The sequence below is a fragment of the Hippoglossus hippoglossus genome, chromosome 8 (assembly GCF_009819705.1).
Source record: "Hippoglossus hippoglossus isolate fHipHip1 chromosome 8, fHipHip1.pri, whole genome shotgun sequence".
Taxonomy (NCBI): Eukaryota; Metazoa; Chordata; class Actinopteri; order Pleuronectiformes; family Pleuronectidae; genus Hippoglossus; species Hippoglossus hippoglossus.
The window spans coordinates 13,186,201-13,212,741 of NC_047158.1; the positions used below are offsets into that span (position 1 = coordinate 13,186,201).

The 26,541-nt window shown below is 40.9% G+C and overlaps 2 protein-coding genes across 3 annotated transcripts; both read right to left on the reverse strand.

Annotated features, from left to right (window-relative positions):
• Positions 1 to 88: 88 nt before the first annotated feature.
• LOC117766192 (guanine nucleotide-binding protein G(o) subunit alpha-like) lies at positions 89 to 8,915 on the reverse strand. The gene is made up of 10 exons (XM_034592983.1): positions 8,752 to 8,915; positions 8,134 to 8,269; positions 7,970 to 8,061; positions 7,790 to 7,882; positions 7,481 to 7,641; positions 5,586 to 5,714; positions 2,054 to 2,183; positions 1,866 to 1,937; positions 1,073 to 1,160; positions 89 to 462 (listed from the first exon to the last, which is right to left on the reverse strand). Exons 1-10 carry the CDS (start codon positions 8,788 to 8,790, stop codon positions 272 to 274), a joined length of 1,131 nt encoding a protein of 376 aa, XP_034448874.1. The 5' UTR covers positions 8,791 to 8,915; the 3' UTR covers positions 89 to 271.
• A 1,129-nt stretch (positions 8,916 to 10,044) lies between these two features.
• Positions 10,045 to 23,251, reverse strand: LOC117766576 (ethanolamine-phosphate cytidylyltransferase-like). 2 transcript variants are annotated; one of them, XM_034593737.1, is made up of 13 exons: positions 22,862 to 23,251; positions 16,757 to 16,845; positions 16,178 to 16,339; positions 15,931 to 15,997; positions 15,376 to 15,460; positions 15,259 to 15,300; positions 14,537 to 14,669; positions 14,317 to 14,399; positions 14,146 to 14,223; positions 13,976 to 14,041; positions 13,831 to 13,896; positions 13,631 to 13,719; positions 10,045 to 11,328 (listed from the first exon to the last, which is right to left on the reverse strand). In XM_034593737.1, the coding sequence occupies exons 1-13, from the start codon at positions 23,002 to 23,004 to the stop codon at positions 11,214 to 11,216; spliced, it is 1,218 nt and encodes a 405-aa protein (XP_034449628.1). In that variant the 5' UTR covers positions 23,005 to 23,251; the 3' UTR covers positions 10,045 to 11,213. The 2 variants fall into 2 exon arrangements, with proteins under 2 accessions (XP_034449628.1, XP_034449627.1); XM_034593736.1 differs by having other exon boundaries at positions 14,537 to 14,684; positions 22,862 to 23,244.
• Positions 23,252 to 26,541: the final 3,290 nt, after the last annotated feature.

Sequence of the window (26,541 nt, forward strand, 5' to 3'; positions counted from 1 at the left end):
TTTGCAACTGTGATGCATCTTCAGATTTGAGAGAGAAATCTTGTTCTATAAAAGGGGAAATAACCCTAAACAATAAAATATCCAGACATGCTTATCAATAAATATTTTATTTAAAATGTTTTAAAATAAGAATCTGAATTCACAGCTTAAAAGAAACTCATTGCTGTAAACTTATTAAATAACTTATCTGAAATGGTAAAACATTCGTACAGCTGTGATAGAACTTAAATTCCATTGCTGTGAATCAGATAATAAAATCTTTAGGAGACTTTTACAGCAGCTGCACGGCTGCGAGGTTCTCCCTGATAATCTGATCTATGACCATGTGGAAGACCACCTGGACATTGGTGGTGTCTGTGGCCGTGGTGAAGTGGTGGTACACGGGCTTGTCCGGACTGCTGCTGCACGCTGAAAACATGGCAGTTATGTGATGGGCTGCAGCATCCACGTCACCATCCGCTCCTGGATTGTCACAAAAGGAAAAAAAAAAAAAAGTACTAATCTAGAGACGTCCGGTCGTGTTCAGTAAAGAGATGTTTTAATCCCAAATCACGAAATATTGATAAAACGGGGGACAAGCTTCAGGAGAGAATCCTGAAATAAGTTTTCCTTTAACTCCCTGAACACGCACACACACACACAAATCCTGATGCACTGACATCAAGGGTCAATACAGCATGAAATATGTAGGAACTTGTGCTTTCCAGAATGATATACGCACAGGACTTTATGTGAATACTGTGACCATCTCTGGTCACAAGGAATTCTGATTATCTAAGGGACCTGGAGGATACAGTGATCCATCCAGCAAAACACTAAAGAGAAACTTCCCAATTCCTTGAGGGATTCAAGATCCTGAACCAATTCTTCGGAATGTAATCTCTTGAGATAGAAAACCTTGCTTTAGACACATTCTATGATAAGTTTGGGTTCAAGGCCTCAACACTGGAGATATAGATTTAAAAATTGTTATCATTTACCTGATTCTCAAACAAAAATACAAAATAAACCCAGACTCACACAAAAAAAACCACCTCCCTATATACACAAAACTATACAATTTACAGTGTACCTGTATAACCAGAGAGGTAACATCTCAAGTGTCTTCCACAATGAAGGATCTTCTTCTGGAAAAGATCAGTTTTGTTCATGAACAGAATCTGTGAGAGAGAAGACAACAGACATGTTGTAATTCAAATGTGGTCGATTTCGTTCAGTGGTGATTTTCACAATAAAAATTGTGACCAAGCAAGATTTTAAAAAAGGATCACACATTCCTTGTTTGGGGAGGTACTGTAAAGCTCTCCTAATAGGATCATTAGACCGTTAGCAACTCAAAATACTGCTGCTTAAATACAAATAAACACGAAGAAGACACCAAATCCACCCAAGTGAATTCCCTGGTCCACATAATTTGTCGAAATTCGAGAAATCTCCCACCAATATTCAATTCTTCCATCTCATACCACCTATAGAGAATCTCTTTGTACTTCCAGTAGGAAAACAAATGGCTGTTTTAAAATGATGCAAGTGGAACTGGCCATAGATTGAAGTGTAGATACAGTAAATGTTATCTACATCAATGGTATCAGACATTTTCAGTATAAAGCAAAACAAACCAACTACAGTGTTTAACAGTGCTCACAGTCAATTTACAAAACAGGCCACATGCAATTCAAGTTGGTTTGCTAATTATGCCTGTCAGGTGCAATCATAGCTCTTTGCTGCTGCCTGCAAAGCCACTCAGAGCTTCGGAGACTTAATTTAGATTTAAATGAGCTTTAAACAGAGTGTTTACCCAAATGATGCCTGATTGAATCCTAAACACGTTCATCTTTAAGTTAGTCGGCTGAAAATAAACTTACCAGTGATGTGCTGTTAAAGACCGTGTTGGTGCAGACTGATGTAAAGAGTTTAAGACTTTCCTGCAGCCGATTCTTTGAGGAAAAACATGCAAAAGTAGAAAAACAACGTTAGCTTCAAATTCAATGTCAGTTATGGTATTACACTTGATTTACTACGTGAGATTACAAGCCATCAGTGGTTTTCATACCCTTGAGGCGCTCTCCATCAGTGTCGAGTCATAGCTGCTGAGGGACACGACAAACAGCACAACCTGAATACAGTCAAAGCAACCGAGCCACTTCCTCCTCTCGCTCCGCTGGCCCCCGACATCATACAACCTGTCAACAAGCAAAGTAAATCACAACAAGAGAAATCACACGATTCATCGGGCAGGATTTTCACCATGTACCACTAAAGTGTCTGGAGTGCATATCAAGAACCCCTCCTCTTATCGTCATCACACTTGGCATGTGTATTGCTAATGGTAAGTGAAACTGCAGTGCCCAGTTTGGTGTGATTTGGAAACTTGATACGTTCAATATCAATAGAAGTTGAATAAACAGGTGACCAGCGCTCTGCAGCAGTCAGTGGGGGCGGGGCAGTGTTTGAAATGTCTTCTTCTCGAAGTAAGAAATAAAATCTTCATTACAGATAAACCAGGTAGGATTAACACAAACTTCACTCTGCACCAGAGACTGTTTATAAACGGCTGCGCACACAACATCGAACACCCAAATAAAATGAGTGAAGCCTCACTAGTGCCAAAGAATAATTCGGAAGTGGCCTCTGGAGCATTACCACAGGCCCATTCCAAACAGGCAGGTTTAAAAACAGGCAATGCAGTAGTACCTTGAATTATTCTAGTCCACAAAGACAGTCGCAGGTATTTCATATTAAATTAAAGGAACTGAGTAACCATGTTCAAGTACAATATTCCAAATATATTTCAAAGATAACTTCACTGATGACGGTCGTCTTGGGAAAACGCACCTCCATCCAGACCAACCTTTGAAAAATAGCTCAACTGTCTCACCCTGGCAAAAATTGGAGCAATCTATTTCAAAACCCAATCTGGCACTAAGTGAAGCCGAGGGTCTTGGTGACACAGGTAATGATTTGATTTGGGACAGAGTCTCCAGGTGCATGATTGCACGAGTCATGTCAGAGGCAACGAGGCGTTTACGCTCCAGGTCAAGAGTCAGTTCCAACAAGCTGGGGGACGATAAGTGGTAACTGTGGTATTTGACAGCCGTCGTTTCTGTGCCGCAGAATAGTCATCGCTCGTGAGCACAAGAAGGGTTCCAGTGTTTTTTTTCCCACTAGATATTAAGTGGAAGAGGAGGATCGGACCTATAAAATAAAGAACGAGAATTTTTTTTAAATTTAGCCATTTGGTGGAAACTGCGACACTGAGTTGCTCTGAAGTTCATCCCACAATATAAAATATACTAAACATTTAATTTAACTTTATATAAGTAGGGAAAAAAATTAGAACATCAAATTACAAGGGGATCATTATACCATTTTCATGTACATGGTCTTTAGTGCACAAATGTGATGAGTTCATTACTTTGTAGCATCTGTGTGACAATGTCTTGGCTGATTATCAAAAATACATGTATCTCTAAACTGTTTTATCTAAAACTTGGCTTCTTACGATGCACATTTGTTTCTAAATGCCTCTGTGCATCTAGATTACATTATTAAATGCAATATCATTTAAAAAATGTCCTTAAGTGAAAGAAAATATGTCTGCTGACAATATACTACAGTGTTCACCATAATAAATGTATGGCTATCAAATAATTCATTTTTCCACAGTCATACATGTAAAAGAGTGATGATAAACCAAAAGGGACAATATAGATATTTAGCGAGTACATGAATCTATTGACACTGAATGTTGTTTTATATCAGTAACTAACAGCTGAGTTAAATGTCATTTAATATGACCTGGATCCAAATAAGTGAAAGAAAATTGATAGATGCATTTAAAAAAAAAGTGAAATAAGTACGTGCTTAAATTGACACTTTTAAGATGAATTTTCTTCTAGCAGCAGCAGCGAGAGTTTCTGTAGAATCATTTTCATCAATTTCACTTTTAGTTCAGTGATGTTTCACGTTTCCCCACAGCATTCAACCAAGTAAAAGAAGAAGAATTACTTATGTTACTCTCTACAGAAGACAGGAGTTTAATGCATTTTAACGCCTTTGACTGAGGGAACATAGTTAAATGTGGTTTATGACTTTACGACCTGCAGACAGCCTGAAAAAAAGTGCAATAAAATTGAACATTTCGCAAAGTTAAGCATCGTGATTCTACCCTTTAAGAAGCGACAGTGTGTGTAATATTCATGAATTCCGTTTCCTATGACCCATGCAGTGAATGCCTTCATAGTGACACGACACAGGGAGCATCGTTGCTTATTCTGGAAACAAAAGTTAAAAAAGGGGGGAGGGGAGGAGGTGTTGGTGCGTCATTACTATGCTCCCTCCATATTTTACTCCTGGAATAACCAGGTGGAGTGACGCCATCAATATTTCATGTCAAAGTCAGCAGCCTCCCTCGGCTTAGAGGAGGTTAAGTCTCCAGGGGCGCCTGCGTCCTCAGAGAGCAGCGTGTTCAAGTGTGTATGACGACTCCATGGACAGTGAATACCATGGAAAAGACACCTCAATTCAAAATCTTAAGTCATAACTCTAGATCTAACACTGCAGGCACTCTGGAAGTTTTTTTAATAAGAGGAATAAACCTGAAGTCCCTCTTTAATATGCACTTTATCTAGTTGGTCGCAGCTGCTGTGTCTCATCAATACATTTCATATCTTGAGGTTTTATGTATTTTAAGGTTTTGGTTTTATTCTATTCTTTTTAAGGCCTTGGATTGTATTCATGCATTTCATTCTCTATCATGTATTTTGAGTGTGTATTTTTCTCCCTAACCCTCAATGTTTGACTAATTCCAATAAAATGCACTGATATGACAATAAAGTATTTAATCTCAAATTTGTATTCCCTGTCCTCATTTCCCCAGATAGAGTAAAACTATGTGAAGTGGCTACAAAGTTCAATTATAGCCTCTTTACTCCTCTGTCTATACGATGTCAATAGATAATCATAAAACAACTCATCTTATTTACGTGCAGTGCGATGACATACAGAACGGCTAAAAAAAATCCATTAACTCTTAACTGTTATTTACATTATAAAGTATTATCTGCGTCTTGTAAGGCTTCTCGAGTAACTTTGTTGCGCTTTGCTGTGTGAGCTACTGTCAGTACTTGTACATATTACAGTGTGTGTGCGGTCACGTCCCACTGGTGGAATTAAATGTTGTTAATCCAGATCTATATTCTTGATTTAAGTATTCTCATTTGTTATTGGCTAAATGACCATAACACATGAAAACACTGACTGTTCATGCAACGGTGCAAAATACAAAGTCCAATGATCCCACAAATAAAAATGTGAAATATTGTTTTAATATTAACTGTGCACTTTCAGGAGTTTAATTGTTCCACTAAAAGTAAATGTAAAATATGACGCCCATTTTTTCTGGTAACTCTCCATGAGTTCAATGTGAATCATCAAAGCCTTTACCCTTATGAACTTATTATAAAAACACTATGTTGGCAGTGCTGGTGCACGTTGTTCATTTTGTGGAGAGCACTGCACCGATGGGCAGGAACTGGTGTGCATCACCTTGCAACCACTGTCGGATTTAGTTTCATAAGTCTTACCGAAATATTGTTTCATTAACTTGAAACTGCGTCTCAATGATTCCACAGGTCCTCACTCTCACCCTCAGAACATCCGGCTCAGTGGGAACGTAGTTGGGAGCGATGATTCGACTCATGTTCTCAAAGAAACTGCAGAGGCAACAGGAGGAGAACAATGAATCTCATGAACTGATTAGGGCTGATTTCTAAAAACACAGGCTGCACATGGAAATTTCACTTTAGCGACATTAACAGTTCGATTCATGCCGAACCTAATGTCACAGAAGTCATTCTCAAACATCAAGGTGCCTGTAGGTGCAGGGGGAGTCGAGTGTGTCACGACTCAGTCTAATCCTATATTCCTGGAGGAACAAATCAATGTGGGGTCGGGCAGAGTGAGAACGCCGAAAAGAACTGGCTGAGTTTCATATCATCCTCCAGCTCCCAACCTTATCGAGTTCCGATAATGAAGCTGTCACATCTTCATCTTTCTCTGTCTGGCCGTGTTTTGACTCGGCAAACCTGCTCCCTGCTGCCCCCGAGATAAGGACTTCTTATCAGTCAATTTATTTCGAGTTCCTTCACAAAGAAAAGCGACTGAAAAAAAATATATATATCCCACCTTCACCTCCATTTTAAAGAGTTTACACAATTCCAGCAGCGGTGGCCACGGTTCATTGTGTGTTGCTGTTTGTAAGTGACGCATCGGCAGTTCATGGAAGGCATCTTTACCATGAGCGATGCAAGGAGGTGAGAACATTTACAGTAGATGAAGAAGAGTATGAAAGGAAGATTAATAAAAAGGTCTGATAACAGCAACTTAGAGATGTACAGTACAAACAGGGCTCATAGCTGCAGCATGTATTTGCTGTTGGTGCGAGATGCAATTAAGTCCCCTAAATGCCTCACAATGTTAAAGAAAGTGAAAATAAAATCCTGGATAAGCACCAAAATGTAATGGGTTCTTTCTTGGCTCACGTCTCATCCTTCTGCCACATTTAATGGAAATCTGTTTGAGAAATAAACCAACCAACAAACTAGATTTAAAAATCACTAGATCCGGATTGCTATTTGGATCCGCACCGAATTTCAAATAAATGTTTGGGATCTGAAAATGTTACTTGCATTTTTCCCTTGTACAAATTTGTCTGATACAACTGGGATGATTGAGATGCAGATTTGTGGCTCCACTGACATAACAGAGATACATATTATATCACTAGCTGTGTCAACTGGGAGAGGGGAAATAAACAAGCTCATAGTGGTCATGAAAATAGGAGCAATAAGCAGTGTGATGACATTTAGCTAAATGTGCTCCTCTTCAGTTAACAATCCACCCTTCAGCTGATGATTCAACCCCCTTTAAAACAAATGATCCACACAGAGTAGTGAGTTAGGATTTCATAACATTGTACAGGCTGCTTTTATAAGTAAACCAAATGATGTAATTGCACGGTTGAAGGACAGAAATTGGACAAATGCGTTCCGATCACATTCATATCAAAAGATGTCCTGCACAGAAACAAGGGAGCCAAACTCATCGTCTGTAATCCAACTTCTGTTCCATAATTTATGGACATGATTTGAAATGTGTTGTACAATCTTAGCATCATAAATCCCCAAATCTTCATCTTCAGTCCATTTCATCTGCTCCACCCTTATTCTCCATCTTCCTCTAATAACGGTGAACGGTGCTTTTTAAATTTTGCCCCAATTAAGCCTCCGATTCCACAAATGTCACAGGATTCCTTTCCTGAAGATGACTTATTCTCAGCACTGGCTTTACAGTTGCTTTGTATCAACAAGATGTGACAGACGTGCTTCTCACTGAGCGACTTGCTTTGACATTTCCACCGTCAGCCATCATCAGGCCGTGTTACCGTGCAGCGTTGATCACCTGAAGTTATTGTACTCACTAGAGTGCAGAGTCGTTCAGCTCAAACTCGTAGCCTCTGGCCGCGGCTGCTCGCACGCCTTGGTCGGCCCAGAGCACGCACAAGGCGTGGGCCACGAAGGGAAGCAGCTCCTGGTCGTCCCCCAAACACTGGCTGCAGGACAGGATGGAGCGAGCGTGCACCTGGATGAGGCAAAATATCACAATTACACACATCTCCGTTGATAAAACACTGACATCTGGTGTGATAAAGTGGGTGTTGCAATTAAATGATAAAACTTGGAAAAGCCGATTTGATTAAAGTGCATTTTTAAAGTCTGTATGACGTCACCTTGTTCTTCTTGTTGGCGAGGTTTATCCTCAGCACCCCCATTCCTCGAAGGACGAACTTCATAGAGGTCAGGAGGTTGTCGAGCACTGAAGCCTGTCAAAAGAGACGCGTTATCGGCAATCATCAATAATAATAATAATAAAGCTCCATTTGCATCACGATTGCCTGATTGGCCTTTACCTGAAAACTGATGAGCTCCTGCTTGGAGAAGCCGTGACTGTGGATGATCTTTATCTGCTTGATCAGCGTGCTCTTCCCGCTCTCCGCAGCTCCTGATGCACAAAACCACACAGTCAATACCTCAGCACAACATGCGGAAAATACAGTAAATGCCTGTAACTCACCAAGCATGAGGATTTTCACCACGTTCATCTCAGTCCTGGCATGTTCACAAAGGTCCTGTTCTATTTTGGAGCTCTGGAGTTTGGCCTTTTTACCCTCTTCTGTGACATCCTGGTGGAGGCACATTCCCATGCAGATCTACAGAGACACCGGGAATATGTACCGTTATTTATGTACCTCGTTATTCCTTTAGAAACAATGAGGACACCCAACTTATTCAAATAATCATTATTGGGATTCTGAAATAGCTTTATAGCCTTTTTTTTTTTAAACTGCCAACCTGGAGAAGTATGACCTATGGATGTGGCCTGTGTGTCTTCTCCTTTATTAATGAGTTCATTCCATCTTACATTTCAAATATCCAATTATTCTACTTGTAAAAACAATGAAGTTAAAGAAAAACATCAGTTGTGAGACACCACACTGATAATTAGTTGCTACTTTGGTCTTTTTTTTTAACCGTGACTTAAAATAATTAATCCATGAACTGAAAAAAAAGTTTGCTGCAACATTTTCCAGCCAGACATGAGAAGACTCTTTTTTGTCAATCTCAGGTTCTAGGCCACATACTTGCTGGACTGAAGTAGGTGTAGGTGTAATTGAACTTATAGTACTTGTACCTGCAGTGGTGCTGGCAGGGATTTTAGACAACACAGCATGGTTGGCGTCGCTCCTCTCTCCGGTGAGTCGTCGCTGTTTCCAGATCCAAAGTGTTTGTGTTTCACAGAGAAAAGTGATCAGCTCCTTGATAAAGCTTCATTAGAGACACATGTGCAAGGCCCAGTCTTTCAAAGGGCAGAGACGCGTTCAGGTCGGCCAGGACAAAACGGACTTCGTTCAAAAAACTTTAAACTTAACACTTTTGACCTAACTCAGGTGAGGCGACGTCGAAATACATGTTGATGATGAATATAAAAAATAAAAATAAAACCCCTTTATGGAAACTCTGAGTGTGAGGATTCTTTCGATGGAGAAATTAAGCCAATAACCTACATTTTTTCAAGTACATTTGAGATAGGCCGCATTTATTATTTATTAAAAAATTTTAGGAAAACTAATAGAAAGAATAAAATAAAAAAGAATGGCATGAAGAATCATATATTCTATTTGACATATAGCCCAGTGACTAGTTACTTTTTTTAATTATTCACATCAATTTCATAGATAGATAGATAGATAGATAGATAAAGAGTTGTATGTTGTTTACATGTATATGTTTGTGAATCAGTTCTTATATAACACTAATATAAAATAAATATAATTCTGACTGGGGCCATTTTGCTTGGTAATTTACTTTTGATGGTTTGCAGGTACAGTCATACTTAAGATTGTTTTACCACTACTTTCACAAAATTCTATACCATCATTGCTTGCTTGACACAGTGTGCGTGGCCAAAAATTCATAACGCAACTTTACCAAATGTCTCCTAAAGCACAGCATGACCACATATTGGTGAATTTGTCAATAAATTACATGTTTAATCATCTGCACATGCACCTAAAGGTCTGTGTCACTTACAGTCAGGGGACTTCATGCTTCCAGTTTAAACACATTCCCCGTACATATCCCATTAACCTTTGCTGTAGTATAAATAAGCTCACAGAACTTTGCTGGGTACCAGTCTGCTGCTAAGATAATCGGATCTTAATGGCCTGACATTTAAAGAACTCTGTGTGAGTCACATGTTGCAAAATTCAAGATCATCTTTTCTGATCAAAGGTCAAATTCTGCGTCCAAAACACAAAGTTGCCTTTCATGATGTGCAGCCTGCTCATTCACCCTATCACTGAGGGAATGAAGTAGACATGACAGTCCCCATAGACATTCTCTCTTTTAAAACAAGACGACAAACAGCTCTTCAGATTAAATTCTTATTACCATCAACAATAATATACTGTAGTACCATCAGATTTATTTGTCAACTGGGAGTTGTCAATAACATTTATTATAGCCGACATTGAATTACATTCCAACTTGACACACAGATATATTACTTTGCTTTTTTAAACAATGTGAATCTATACATCGGTTAATGAGGAGGAGGTGAGTAAAATATACATCTACAAAAAAATATATTATTTAATCCTGTTTCATATCGAGACAGGATGACTTGTTCAGGGCTCCAAAAATGACAGGAAGTGGTTTATTTTACGTCATAGTTCTGTAACTAAAACTAAAGGTTAAAATCAGACTGTACCTTTCTCTATATTAGAATAAAGTGTTGGTTTAAAAAAAAGAAGAGAAATAACAAGTGCACTCAGAAGGCAAGGCGTGCAGGTCTCAACACTGTGCATTTTCTTTTAGTTACAAACCTGCTCTTAAAACTAAATCCAAACAGTTCATGTGGTTTATGAGAGGTCAGTGCAGTCTGGAGCCGGATCTGTTATATACATGAGGTCCGAGAAGAGATTTCTCGACACCTTCTCACTTCCAAGCGGGAGAAGCTGATGCTGTAGTGGTTTCATCATCCTCCAGACCACCTGCAATCACTTTATAATACATACGTACAGTACATACAGTATATACAAGGATAAATCAGTTGTGGGCCTGAGCCCGTTGTTGGGAACCAACGAGTGAAATCTCTCCTTCTTGCTGTAGTTCAATGCCTGACCAGCATCTCAGGACCCTGCACTTGCTTTTAAGATGCCCAAATCCATAGTATAATATTTAAAAATGTCTTATTTCTTAAATCAAAAAATAAAACTGGTACAGCAGTTTAAAAATGTTCCCCAAAACATAGAATAGACAGTTGAAGACATGGTGATAACCTCCTTTTTCTAACGTTTCTTTTCGATTGTATTGTCCAATCCTCAGCAGATCCATAATTCTGTGTGTGACTGACTGACATGAACATGGAGTTGCATATGTAGAGTATATTAATATACACAAACACACATGGTATACCTGATGAGCCCAGACAGCAGCCACTCTGGCCTCAAACAGGCTGCTGTTCTGAGCCCGGGTCGGGTTTGGAGCTTATAAAAGTGTTGATTTGAACTGTACATGAGATTAGATTCATTGAACTTGTCAGTGTTGTAATGACACTTAATTTGTCAGTGCCTTTTTTGGGGGGGGGCTCCCCTACACCACAGCCTGGGCTCTTTCTTTGGTCTTCTCCTCCTCTTTCCGCTTCATGGCCTGGATCACAGCGATTTCTTTGGCCTCCTTCTTCTGGTTCCTCGCTTCAAACAGCAACCTGAATCAAATCACATCACACAAAAAGTCTATGGGCTGTATATGAAGATGGACAACATGACGGCAGTACAGGGCATGAATCCCCCCTCCTCCATGTTAATGGTGGGATATGGACCAACAAAAGTACTGTTTTCTGTTATTTCAGGTATTTCATTTTTCCAGTAGGTTTGGTTTTATTGAGTTATTTAAGTATTATATAGTATTTGATAGGTTGAGAGCATGTATCAACAGGACTTTTGCCCCTAATTGATAGTACGTTATTGAACACAATCAATCTGTCATTATCCTCAGGATATGTGCCACAGTCCTTTAAAATAGCTGTAATCAAACCCCTTCTCAAAAAACCCACCCTAGATCCAGAGGTTTTAGCCAATTACAGACCGATATCCAACCTCCTCTTCCTGTCTAAAATCCTTGAAAAAGTTATAGCCAATCAGCTGTGCGAGTTTCTCCAGGAAAGTAATATATATGAAGACTTTCAGTCTGGGTTTAGAGCTAATCATAGCACAGAGACAGCCTTGGCAAAAGTCACTAATGACCTTCTAATAGCTTCAGATCAGGGATTTGTGTCTGTCCTCGTTCTGTTAGATCTTAGTGCAGCATTCAACACAATTGACCATCAAATTTTATTACAGAGACTAGAACAGTTAATAAGCATTAAAGGAACTGCCCTAAACTGGTTTAAATCATATTTTTCAGATCGATTCCAATTCGTGCAAATTAATGATGAGTCATCTGTGCGCACCAAAGCCCTGCGCACCATCCTCAAAAAGTTAGTGTTCCACAGGGCTCTGTGCTTGGCCCAATTTTATTCTCATTATATATGCTTCCACTAGGAAACATTATCAGGACACACTCGGTAAATTTCCACTGCTATGCGGATGACACCCAGTTATACTTGTCAATAAAACCTGAACAATGTAATCAATTAACTAAACTCCAAGCATGTCTCAAGGACATAAAAACCTGGATGAATATAATAAAATTTTCTCTTATTAAACTCAGATAAAACAGAGGTTCTAATACTTGGCCCTAAACACCTTAGAGATACATTAGCACTGCGCTCCCAGAATTCAGGCTTACTTCTCGTCCCTAAAGTCTCTAAAAGTAGAGTAGGAGCCAGAGCTTTCAGCTATCAACCCCGTCTCCTATGGAATCATCTCCCACTTTCAGTTCGGGAGGCAGACACCATCTGTACGTTTAAGAGTAGGCTTAAAACCTTCCTTTTTGATAAAGCTTATAGTTAGAGCTGGTACAGGCTTGTCTTAGACCTGCTCTTAGTTATGCTGCTATAGGTCTAGAAGGTCGGGGGACACATGACACCCGGAGCTTCTCTTTCCAGCTTCTCCTTCCTCTTCTCAATCGTTATCACATCAAAGAAATCCATATCTCAATACATGTTACTGACTTGACTTCTTCCCCGGAGTCCCTTTGCCTTATCGTCTGCAGATCCAGGGCCGCAGCTGTGGCCACATCGTGGATTATGATCTGTGGATCGCGTATCAGAGTTCGTAATGGTGGATCCAGTATGGCGGATTCTGTATCGTGCTGGCTGATCGTGATAATAATGGCGGATCCTTTATCGTGTTGGCATCTGATAATGGTGGTGGACCACGATCGAGGTGGCAGCTGATGATGGATCCTAATGGCGGCAGTGAACAATGACTGTGGACTATAGTGGCATCCGATCTTGATGGTGGATCATGATCTTGCTGGCTGCTGACCATAGACTATGATTGCAGCAGGACTGCTTGATATATAGTATTTCTCCTCAGATACTTGACCATTACTGACAATAATCCATCAATTCATTGACCTTCAGTTATGCTTAAAAATGTTTACCCTTATCAATGCTGCTAAAACCTTTATCTTGATGATGTTCTCCTTTACACTTGACATCTATTGCACTTCTGTCCGTCCTGGGAGAGGGATCCCTCACATGTGGCTCTCTCTGAGGTTTCTACGTTCTTTTTACCCTGTTAAAAGGGTTTTTTAGTAGTTTTTCCTTACTCTTGCTGAGGGTTAAGGACAGAGGATGTCACACCCTGTTAAAGCCCTATGAGACAAATTGTGATTTGTGAATATGGGCTATACAAATTAAATTTGATTGATGATTGATTGATTGACTTTGCTACCGCGGCTCCATCCCCCAAACGCTACTGAGCAGACTCTGCCACTAAATGCACAAGATGGCGGCGTTTGTTTCTGGATAGTGGGAGGAAGTGGAGACACATCGTCCATCTTTATTTACAGTATATGGTTTTAACTTCAAAATCAATAGTTTTGCCCAGTAGATATTATACCTGTTTTTGATTATCCTCTGCACGATGGCATCTGTAGTGAGGATGTTCCCACTGTCGACAGTGCGCAGGATTCCTATCCTCCTTGGCTCCTGGGTATGAAGATAAAAAAATGTTTTCCCAAAAATCTGATGCACCATCAATGTGGATTATTTAACATTTCTAAAAATGTCCATATGATGTGGCAGTGTTTATGTTCTTACAGCATAAGGGTCAGATCCATCTTTGTCAGGGTATATTTCAGTCTTTCCGTGGCAAACGAGATCCACCTATGGACACAGAGCCATGTTAAAGTGTTTTTACCACCAAAGGAAAACTTTATAATCTAGTGGTGAAAGTTAAATATACCTTGAAATGTTCCAGCAAATCTTTTGTGACTGCAAAGGGTGCACCAATCACCACCTCTGACACATACTGTGAAAACAAAAAGCACACAAAATTAATGATTTGTATTTATGTGTAAAATATATAAAGTGTGTGCAGTGCCTTGTGTTGATGGAGGGCGAGCACGAACGCACTCTACAAGCCAGGACGCTGAGCGTTCTCTCGTGGACATTCATGATGGGGTAGTTTTTTCCTTTGTAACGATTCACCTCCTGGAAAAATGAACACAATCGAAATGTTTAGAAAATGCCAAGACTGGACACTGGGGGGCAGTGAAAGTCTCATAAAAATAGGCAGACGCTCACCTGATCAAAGTGCAACCCGACTATGATGTACGGCTTGTCAGCGAGCTTATGCACTGCTTCAAGGCAATCTACGTGGCCAATGTCTGACAGGGAGACCGGTCAAGGGTGACAGCAAATTATTTCAGAACAATTCACAAGATAAAGATAAATACATTGGAAGATAAATTGTATTTGGATTATTAAAAGTAATTTTTTTCAGGTCTGGTCATTAAAAAGATACGGAAGAGGTCAAAGGCTCCAGCCACATAGATGATAGTGTCCCCAGGCTGAGGCTCCTGGCCTGAGGCAAACTGGATGATCTTCTGTGACGTCTGCAGGAACTGAGAGACCCCCGTCCAGGGACTGTGGCCCCTCTGAGCATGCAACCCCCGTAATCCAGAAACAGGCATAATGAGTACAAATGAGTATAGCAGGAACACCCATAAACTCTGGTATATATCATCACTGCAGAGCGCTGAGCAGTTCATACTAGAATAAGTGTGGTGCGTCATCGCCACCCAGTGGTGTGAGTTGGGATAGTCACATTTGGTCGGTGGCTTAACTCAAACGCAGTCTCACAAATAAATCCCCAGTGCATTATTCAGCCCTCGCCAAACTCACAGCATTACTCTTCCTGAAATCTTAAATGCTCAGATGTGAAGAGACCATCTATGGCTTTCACAACCATTAAAAACCACAGCTTGGTGACTTTAAGTTACTTTCCCCATGCAGGAACAGAGTGGCCATTCACTGTTTACTGGCAAAGGCCCACTACTTGATTGTTGTGGCTCCACAGTGAACCGTTGTGTGGTAATAGTTGACATCCTGCCCACATGGCAACTTTAATTCAATTACAAAAGATGTTGTTTGGTAGTAAGCTGGGGATTTGAAATTGACAAAGTGAAATAATAATAATAATAATAATAATAATAATAATAAGCTTGAAATATGTTTGGTACCTACCTTTCCAAAGTTGTCCGTGTGCTGCTGATAGTCTGAACTATCCTAAAGAGAACACAGGGTAGAATTAGACTTGTACTGTGGGATAAAATCACTGAGAGGCAATAAAGCTGCACTCACAATGTTGCTGTGGTGTGCTTTGGTCATCAGCAGCATCCTGCCGACCAGATCTGTGGTGGAAACTCCCTGGGTTCTCTTACACTCCCTGAGACGACATAACACGCAGTGTAACAACTAATGAAACACGCACACAACATCCCGTCCCGACTGTTGTTATCACCTCCGCCAAGGACGTGATGTTTTCACCCCTGTTGGTTGGTTCTTTTGTTTGTGAGCAAGATTAAATGATAAGTTCTGAGCATATTTTAACGAAACTTGCTGGAAGGATGCGGTATGTGTCAGGGAAGAAACAATTCAAGTTTGGTTCGGATCCGGATCACGGGGTGGATCCAGGACTTTTTTTTTTCACTTTCTTTAACATTGTGTGTTTGTTGACATTTAACCTAGATACAAATTTATGGATTTTGATAAAAGAAAAAAGATTAGGCACATTTAGAAAAATAATATCGATGACATTTTGTGCAGCTTGATTGAATTTAAAGGGACTGGTGGGCCTTACTGCCATAGTCTAGTTATTATAAGTATCTGGTGCATATTTGAAAAAGGAGGGCTCACCTGTAGCGTCCTGACTTCTTCACCTCTTCGTACGTATCCTTACCATCCACTGTTAGAGTTATATCATCTGAAATGACAGCATCTGTGAGACGCCGCTAGTATAAATCAATGAAATCCTTTTACATACATCAATATCTGCTCCAAAATCAGGGATCCAGCTTCGCATTTGGAGCTGGATCGGCATCGTTTGTGACTACCAATCAATTAGAGTGTCTAAGTGAAGGCATCATGTAGTGACGTTCTGTACCTCCGTGCACACAGAAGTCACAGTTGTACTTGTCGAGGGTCTCGAGGGTGGTGACGTAAGGCGCTCCTTCCACGACCTCATCCACCCATTTAATGGCCCGCACCATCTTGTATCTCTCTGCCTGAGTGAAGACTGGCGGACCCTTGTGCTTTGCGATCTCACCTTGAAATCAAAAACAAACAGAGAGACAGAAATCTCTGAAATGCACTTTTAGACAAATTGAATGCATCATCGCCCTCGTTGCTGGTATCTGCGCTGACCCTGACCGGGGGAGTAATTCTGGGTAATCAAAATGTCAGAATGCTGCCGGTGTGCCACAGGAGGGCGAGACACATTCGCTGAGTCGCAACAGCCTCTCATGTGTGTACAGGACTCAGCTGGTGCCTGGCTGGTAATGATGGAACTGAGAAAAATATCCAGAGGCGACAGGTGCCATGGCTCCCCAGGTAAAGGCGAGAGAAAGATCAGAACTGGGCGAAATGTCAGGTATGAGATAGACTTAGCAAAGTAGCCAAGTAGCTTTAAAGATGTAGGTATGATAGTGACAATGATTAAACTGTAAGGATTCTTCTTCCTTACTATCTGTGTGCACTCCAACGATGAGGTAATCTCCCATGGCCTTGGCCTGCCGAAGCTGATTGGAGTGGCCATAATGCACCATGTCATAGCTGGTGGGGGGGTGGAAACACAAGAAGAAAGACCATAATTAATCACACATTTAATTTAACATTTAATCTGGCAGAAAATCACTGAAAAAATAACTAATATAAAGCATCATGTGAATTTTTTGCATGACAGTAACAAGGTTTGGTTTCATCAAAAGAAAAACACCTCATATCACGATACTGGAGAATATGTAGTGAATAAAGAATAAAGACGTTTTAATTAACACTATTCTCAAAGTTAGACATGGCAGCCACTCTTCATCATCTCTAACTAACAAGGAAGTGTTTTCCCACCTGGAGGTAACATATGAAATGTTGATCAAAGAAGGTAAAATGAAGGAAATGATAAGATTTTTACTCCATGAGCTAAAACGTGCAAATCACCGGTATGATACTTGTGTATTTACAGTGTCACTGACATAACAACCCACCGGTGTAACACACATATGATCATATCAAAAGAAGAGCAAAAGCGGCAGTGAGCTCCTCCCTCCCTCTTCTCCCTGCTCGGGCCACTGATAGCATCTGTGGATAATTAGATTAGCACAGATCGGAGACTGAGATTGTAACATGGTAATCTAGCACAGTAATAGAGACCAGACGGGCATTAGCCTTCCATCACTGTCACTATACGACCGAGGGATGACATCAGTCTGATCATTTTTCTTTTCTTTCCACTTTCAACATGATATAGACATGATATAATACAGCCGGCATACAATAAACAGAAGAATGTGCTCTGACTGATGAAAGTAAATCTTCACCTCCGCAAAAACGACTGGACGGATTACCACGAAACTTAGTGGAAGAATGTGGCTCAGGGAAGATTTTGGGGCCAATCCAGTTCAGGGGGCAGCTACAGGAATTATTTTTCTTCACTTTCTTAAACATTGTGAGAGATCACTGATTTAGAATAATGGTAAATGGTCTGTATTTACATATTAGATTGGTGACCACTTCAAGTTCAGTAGTACAGTTTTTGCCATTCGCCCATTCCCACAGTGCATCTATGTGCAGCCGTCAGGGGTAATTCAGGGTTGAGTATCTTGACCCAAAGACACTTCGGCATTGTGAATTGGGAAGACTGGGATCAAACCGCCGACCTTCTGATAAGGGGACGACCCGTTCTCCCCCTGAGCCACAGCCACCGCTGATAAGACTGTTGGGCCTTGGCGGAGGTATGTGCTCTACTGAGTGACATTCCAGTTTGTTCATTGTTTTTTGTGTTGGTATTTTTTCCTTTGTAAGCGAGATTACACAAAAACAACTGAGCAGATTAACATGAAATTTAGTGGAAGCATGCCCATTACATTTTGGTGTGGATCCAGATCAGGGGGCAGATCCAGGAAAAACATATCCCCACTCTCCTTATCATTATGAGATGCGTGTTTTTTAACATTTTCCCTAAGGAATAATTCACGGATCTTTGGGTACCTAATATCTGAGTGGGTGAAAAAGCAGCTTGATTGAATTTAAGGGGACTGTTGGGCCTTGGAGGGGGAAATGTGCTCTATATTAAATGATGTGTTTGATTTATTAGGACAATAACCAATAGAAATGCTGAATAAACAATTAACCTAGAAAGTCATGATGTCGACTTAATGACTACTCAATGTTCAAGCAGGAAAAAAAGCCTATACATTTGGTATCTGAGTCGTCTTTAGTGCATTAGATTACATATCAGCACTCCCAGGAGTAAAAAGCTATACAACACTATGAATAGCATCCTCAAAAATCGATAAAAGAAACGGATGAGAGCTGCCAACTCTACAGTTTGTGCAGGGCCACAACAGTAACAGAATCCCGTGGGTTTTTTTTCACCCTGGGTGATTCTAATGAGAAACAGCAGCTGTGCCTTGCTGCATTGTCACTTTACACAGGCTGGACCGGGCGACTTGGTATTTGGAGGTGAATGAAAAGAGAAGGAAACTGTGAGACCCAGACAGAGTTAGATAACACCAGGACAGAGGCTGCTTTTGGGGTGTTATTCGAGCCAGATGCCCCAACATGTCACCGTATAGTCCTGTTGTATTTTTCAGCTGCTGGGTGGATCTTGGCAGTGACCACGGTGGGGGGATGAAATATTAATGCAGTTCAGCCTGTTAGTGGACACCCAAACAACACCTGTACGCTTCTCAAGAACAAACCCAGGCAGACGTGATGTGTACACAGTGAGCAGATATTCTTTCTGATGATGGAGTATTATGGCCACTGGGATGAAGCAACAAGCTAGATAAGTATTTAACAACTAGATAAGTTGCCCAATTACACTTTTGCAATAAAAATGTGGATATGGGTTCTCGCCCTGATTAAAATTCAATAGTGTCACGAGCCTTGATGAGTGACTAATGCACCGTTGCTTCACTGAGGCTGTAAATAGCATTTTTAATAGACTCGTATGTACACACCACCTCAGCATATCCACAGTGGACGTGGACTTTGACCGCACACTTGATGATGCTTCTCTTACAGCTGATCTTTAGCCCCTGTCATCTCATTCCAGGGCGACAAATAAGAACACAGAGCTCCTGTGTGCGGAGGGCAAGGGGCAGGGTCAAATCCCAGCAGATGAGGTTGACTGCGCTCTCCTTGGAATTTTCCTCTCATACCGCTGACGGTGCATGGATGTCAGTAAGAGCGTGGCGATGACCATTGGGGCTTCAGGGAACAATGTGCTCAGTGACGGGCACTGCAGCAGTCATACAGCAGGTGTGGGCTGGAGGGGTTAGAGAGGTTAATGACATGGGCGCTGTTGCCATTGGCTTTCTTTGGGTGCTCACCCCAGCGGTTAATATTCCGGCATCCCAAATATTCTGCAACTTGCCATCAAACCATGGATGGGCAGCCCCACCTACATGGCAGGAATTCTACAAGAGAAAGCCTCCATAATCCTGTCCACTTCACAAAAATTCAAAACATTCATTTTGCCGCTGCACCATGAAGCCACAAACGCTCTGTGTTTCCACCAGGGGAGGCAGTCCGGCATCTTAAAGGGCTAATTGTAGGGATATGCAATTAACAGAAAAACAATGACAATGACAACAAAAGTCCAAAAGTCATTCCTGTTGCCTTCATTTAAAATATCAAATGCTCACATTTGGGAAACTGGAACCATTGAAGATACTGCTTATAAAATGACAGAGACAATTTTTAAATTTTCATTTCATCAGCAAATAAATTAATAGGTGCAGCTCTTCTTCGTTTTCTCGATTCACTCAGATCTACTGCAGAAAATTCCATTACCAACTCAATACGTTTGAGGGAAGAATTTCATTTTCAGCTGGGTTTTCTTTTGATAAGCCAAAGACTTTCATTATTGTCTACGTTCTGCAGAAAATACTGCCTGATGAGAAACAGTTCACGGCGAGGTCTGTGGCTGTGGTTGATATGTCCTGTGCCACTACCACGAGCATGACAAACAAAATTCCATCCACATCCATTGTTGTGCAAAAGTCCGACCACGAGATGTGCCAATGCTTCTCAGTTAAAATCAAAACCTCCTGCATGCCAAAATATTAAAGAGATAGTTCACCCAAAATTGAAAATTCACTCATTATCTACTCACCACTATGCCGATGGAGGGGTGGGTGAAGTTTTTGAGTCCACATAACACTTTTGGAGTCTCAGGGTTGGTAAAACACTGTTGCAGCCAAATCCAATACAGTTGAAGTTGATGGTGACCGATTCTTCAAATGTAAAAAAACAACAGAAAAAAACCCCAAAATGCCTCCATACTGCTCCTGTGGTTTCATCCAAGGGATCAAAGTGTTTAATGGACTCAAACACTTCACCCACCCCTCCATTGGCAGAGTGGTGAGTAGATAATGAGTGAACTATCATTTTTAGGTGAACTATCACTTTAATCAGGATAAACTGGAAAATATTGTATGTAAATATTAGTATATTTGTAGTATCTAGTAACTTGGATGAAATTACTCTTTCAAAATTAAGCAGCAGAGAAATTCTGTGAATCTGATACATTTTAGGTAAGAGCTCAGCTTCAGAGAGGACTGAAAGAGCCAAGGTGAGTGAAATATCAGAGTGCTGACACAGCTCGTATAACGTATCTGAGACGACACTGTAGAAGGTTTTTGATGCCACCAATCACTCTAAAAATAAAGTGTGACCTCACCCAGACCAGTCTGTTAAACCTGTTAAGTGTCTTCATCTGGCTTACTTGTCAATGACGAGGGGTATTTTCTGAGTCATCCTTAGTTGTAAGAGTTAAAAGGGTTTTGAATACAAACAGCAACAAGCACAACTCAGCACACATTTGTTCTGCGGTGACTCATTATTTCCTCAGACAAGGATGTTTTCACTGCTCTTTGTCTGTTAGCAAGAAAAATCTACAGAAGCGATTTTCTTGAAACCTGGTGGAAGGATGGAACATGGGCCAAGAAACAACCTGCTACACTTTGGCGCAGATCTGGAGCAAGTTGTTGATCCAGGATTGATTTTAAAATCCCTTTGTTTAACATTTTTGCAGATTTCCTACGGTATGACTCATGGATCTTACTGGAAAAAAAGTTGTCATGTTTAGGGAACCGGTATGAGTGTGGGAAATCTGGTGCAGCTTGACTTGATTTAAGGGAACTGCTGGGACTTGTACTCTATTTTGTGCCATTGTAGTTATTATTATCTAAAATGTTATATCATACATGAATGTGCTTATAGCATTTTTGATTGAACATGAACATTTATTGTTTTACATTTGACCTGAGGACGAGTGCTTATTTTGACCCTGCTCTTCCCACAGTGTTCACATTGATCTATCACCTGTGTGTTTTATAACTCTAGTAACTCTTCACCACATTACATCAAGCTGAGAGAAGATAAGAGTTGTAGAGGTGTCACTGTGTTTACCATCCTAGTAAACAGATTGCATTGTGCATGTGCTTAATGGCGACTGGACGTTAAAACGTACAGTGGGATTTTGTGGAGGTAAATGTGTAACATATTAGGTGTTGCAAAGAAAAGGGGCACAAGGGAGAACGCAACCAAGGAGACATGGTGTTTCTGCACCTTCTATCATGGCAAAAAGGACGAAAGCAATGTAGGAGGTTGCACAGAAAACGTATCACAATTAAACTTCTCTATGAAAACTTTTATTCAAATTCATGTTTTACATTTTATAGATAGACAGCGTGGAATCGTTTACTGATCTGTTTGATAGTGTTCGTCTTCTTTAAGGATGGAAATGCAGCAGAATTCTGAGATATTATTGAAAATGGACACGGTGGCATACATTACAAATACTTAAGTGTCACTTGTCTCTGCCTAGAGGATATTAAACATTACTGAAGCACTTTTTTGTTGTGCCTGAAGTAGTGCAGGCTTTATCGATCATACTAGTTTTGATACAGTAACACCACTATTTTAAATCAGGAATTTCTTGAGATCACAAGATTCTAAGTTAAGAGGCTGACAAAGGTCCGGTCACTGAGAGATTTTGAGGAGAACATATGTGTGGGAATTGAATATTTGTGTATTGTTTCACAAAAAAATGGTTTCCTGAGTGTGTACATTTTGTGAAGTGGTCTTACTATTAGTCGAACATGGAAAATAATCTGTGCTGACCTGTACCTTAATTAAAACCCTGCATAAAGTACAGGTCAGTATATATAATAATAATATATAATACAATAATATATGAATATGTAATGTCACTCTCACCATGGTTAGTGGGTGTTATGATGATTTACGGCACCTAATATTCACACACAGTACATCTATTGTGATGGTTATTATGTAATAAGTGACCACTGAGGAGGAACCCTGAGGCATGCTCCAGTGATAAGATCAACTCAAAAAGCATTGTGCTGAATGATCTGTCATCCTGGTAGATCACATTGAATTCAAAGTTTACTAATGAAGCAGCTGCAGCCCTGTAACCGGCTGCAGGCCTGTCCCGCTGCGAGGCTCACACGTTCATCCGAACAGCGCAAGGGCTCCATGCAGACGACAGAGAAGACGTCGTTGCATCTTCATCACACCACCAGTCATCCGTCAAGTCACTCACCAACCATCGCACCACACCCGGATTCTTCGCCTCCTCTTCTCGGGACTGCACGCTGCAGGTCCGGGGTTCGTCCCTGCGTCTTTCCCGGGTGCTGCTGCTGCAGCTGCGCTCCCTTGGTGGCGGTGATGTCCGTTCTTGATCATTTTGACGCTGCTGAGTAAAATCTCTAGAAGCGAATTGCTTGAGCTGCAGGGATGGCTCTGAGGGGACAGTGGGGGGATGAAGGGAACGTGACGGTTGTCTCTCCCCGGCTTTCAGCGCAGGACAGCCGGTTCCTCCTCAGCAGCAGCAGCGGTTGTGGTGCGATGCGCAAACGCCTCCTCTGCCGGCGACGCAGCGACGCACGACGCACGGTGCGTCAAGTGTGCGGGAGAAAGCAGAGGAACCGAGAGGAAACAGGGAAATCTACATGGCACCACCACACGACAGCATTGTGTGTATTTTATTTTGAAAAGGTCTACCTTGAAGCTCGGTGGTGAGTAGCGCAGACTTGCCGGAGGTTGGATCGTACGATGAGGTGCCGGCGAACGCAGCCGACATGTTGTTACATAACAACGACGTTTTATTCCTCCGTCACGTGACACATCGGCTCTGCCGGACTCTCACAGAAACAACCTGCCACTGTGAGATCTGCACATTCACCTCGGTGTTCTGCCAGATGTCCCTGTACAACAACATCAAGACGTTTATTCTATTAAATAATCCTTTTAAAATATCAAATAAAAACCATCATATTATTAAGTATTGGACATTTACAATATATGACAAGGGGTGATGATGATGATGATGATGTGATGATGATGATGATGATGATGATGTGATGATGATGATGATGATGATGTGATGATGTGATGATGATGATGTGATGATGTGACGATGTGATGATGATGATGATGTGATGATGATCATGATGTGATGAGGATGATGATGAGGATGATGTGATGATGATGATGATGATGATGTGATGATGATGTGATGATAATGTGATGGTGATGATGATGGTGATGAAGTGATGATGATTTTATGATGTCACGATGATGATGATGATGATGATGATGGTGGTGATGATGATGTGATGATGATGTGATGACGATGATGATGGTGGTGATGATGATGTGATGATGATGATGATGATGTCATGATAATGTGATGGTGATGGTGATGAAGTGATGATGATTTTATGATGTGACAATGATGATGATGATGATGATGGTGGTGGTGATGATGATGTGATGATGATGTGATGACGATGATGATGATGATGATGATGATGATGGTGGTGATGATGATGTGATGATGATGATGATGATGTCATGATAATGTGATGGTGATGAAGTGATGATGATTTTATGATGTGACGATGATGATGATGATGATGATGGTGGTGGTGATGATGATGTGATGATGATGTGATGACGATGGTGATGATGATCAAGATGGTGAAGATTATGATTATGATGATGATGATGGTGATATGACCTTACTAATATAAACCAAAAGATTTACCATGAATGCTATAAGATATATATATATATATATATAATCATATATACATATGTAAATATTCATATATGTTATATTCCAGTGTTGTTACTTTTTGTTGTTAATTTCTAAGTTTAATATTACCCATCAACTCAGAAAAACCTTAGTGTGACTTCTTGTCAGTTGTAAATAAGTACAGCACTACAGCTCACTCTTTAACTGCTGCTGAAAGTTGTTTTGGCATATTGCATCATATTTTGCAATTTGTCACAGTAACAGACTTGCATGGTAAAATCGATGTCTTTGCTGTCTGCTAAAAGTGATACAGTGTTGGGGAATCCTTGTGTTGAGAGAAAATGCATCATCTTGTGGAAAAGCCCCGTTAAAACCACACACAGTCGTGACACCAAAGTGCCAGCAGGGGGAGCCGCAGGCCCACACATTGCAAAGCAAGTACAGAGTAACCTCCTGTCGAGCAGTAGTATTGCAAATACTGGCATCTCGTGCCATGTCTCCCTGGCTGTCTGGGATCTTTTATCAGATCCGTTACTGCTGGAAAAAAACACCTGGTGTTTGACGTGAGGATCTATGTTGTTGCTCTCTCATGTGCACCATCGCACCTCGTAACAGTTTTACAGCCACAACAGCATCAAGTGATTTTAAATAACTGCTGATGCAAACAGGAAGATATACACCCCAGTATATATCTCTGATAAGCAGGCCCGTCCTCTGCAGTGGGGACATTTGCAGGAGTGGAGCCCCCGTGCGAAGCTTTTGGCAGGGCAGGCGTGGTAAATGAGCGGCCCTCACTGATGGGGATGGCAACATTAATTGTGGAGCAGGCTGTGGGTCTGAGAACTGGGGCAGACACCTGCTGCAGAAGTGGGTGAAGATGAAGAATGCTGCCCTAGATTGCCCACCAGCTCACCTAAACCCAACTCGCCAAATTAATCAACTCTTCAGAGGCCATCCGGTTGTCTGGGGCAGGCATCCGAGGGAGGGAGGGGGGCACAGGTCACACAGACCTGTAGGAGCCTCCTCAGTGTAAGAGAGAGAGAGGAGGAACAATACCAGGCTGCAATGGTGCAGAGGCACTGGGATTTACACTTGCCCTGCAGCGTGGAGTGGTAAGATGTAGCACGTCTTCAGCCATCTGCCTCTTTGTCTCTGCATGTTCTCTCCTGAGAGGTGTTTTGAATGTGGTGGGGTTGAGATGCTGCTGAGGAGGGTGATGTTTGATGAGGTGCGCTGAGACAGAGGGGGTGTTTGGGAGCCCCACGGGGAGCAGAGATGACTAACTCACTACTCCTCCTAATCTAGGACAAGCACACCTAGACATCCTTCATGACTCTAATGTTTTACTCGTGTCGGGCCAAAAATATGTCCACTGAGGTTAGCCAAAGTGGGTCGCCCAGCGGCTTTTTTTGGATCACAGAAAAAGAAATTGTGCCATCTAAATGATCGCTGTCTTCTAAAACCCACCCTGGATGGCAAAAAAAAAAAATCAGTCCCCGCCAGTTTATTTTTACAAGTATCAAACTGGGTCAATGACACCACAGAATACGACCAAACCCAATTTAAACAGTGTTTAAAAGGCATCAAAAAAGCAATGTAGCAACACTTAAAATCCTTTTTCAAAACATTTTATTGGTCTTATAGAAAATAAAGTAAGCTGTATCAACAAACATACAATATATACATCAATAACTTAGACACCTCGGAGAACCACGTTTAAATCCACAGTTGTTACTGTATATATGAATACATAGTACTTATCTACAGATTGCAAAAAGTACAATAATTTAATTTATAAATAGTTACAATTAACTATTGTCTGTTTTCATACAAAGTACTACAATATTTTATTACAACCCATACAGAAAAATAACAAAACAGATTATTTACTTTGTATTACTCGCTTTAGTCAGATTTTTATACCTTTGAAACACAGACCCGCTCCATGGAGTAAGAGGGGGACGAACCTGCACAGTCAACTGTTTACAAAGCATAAATTCATGTAAAAACAAAAGCCAATGTCTGGAGAGCTCTTAAGTTCAACCACCCCACAAGTGCTGTTATTTATCCTCTCTAACAGGTCGCTTGTGAAAACAAGAAACTAACAAACAAACAAACAAAAAAAAAGAAATAGCCACAACCGATTAAAATGTAAATCTGCAGAACAAATTACAGTGTTAAGA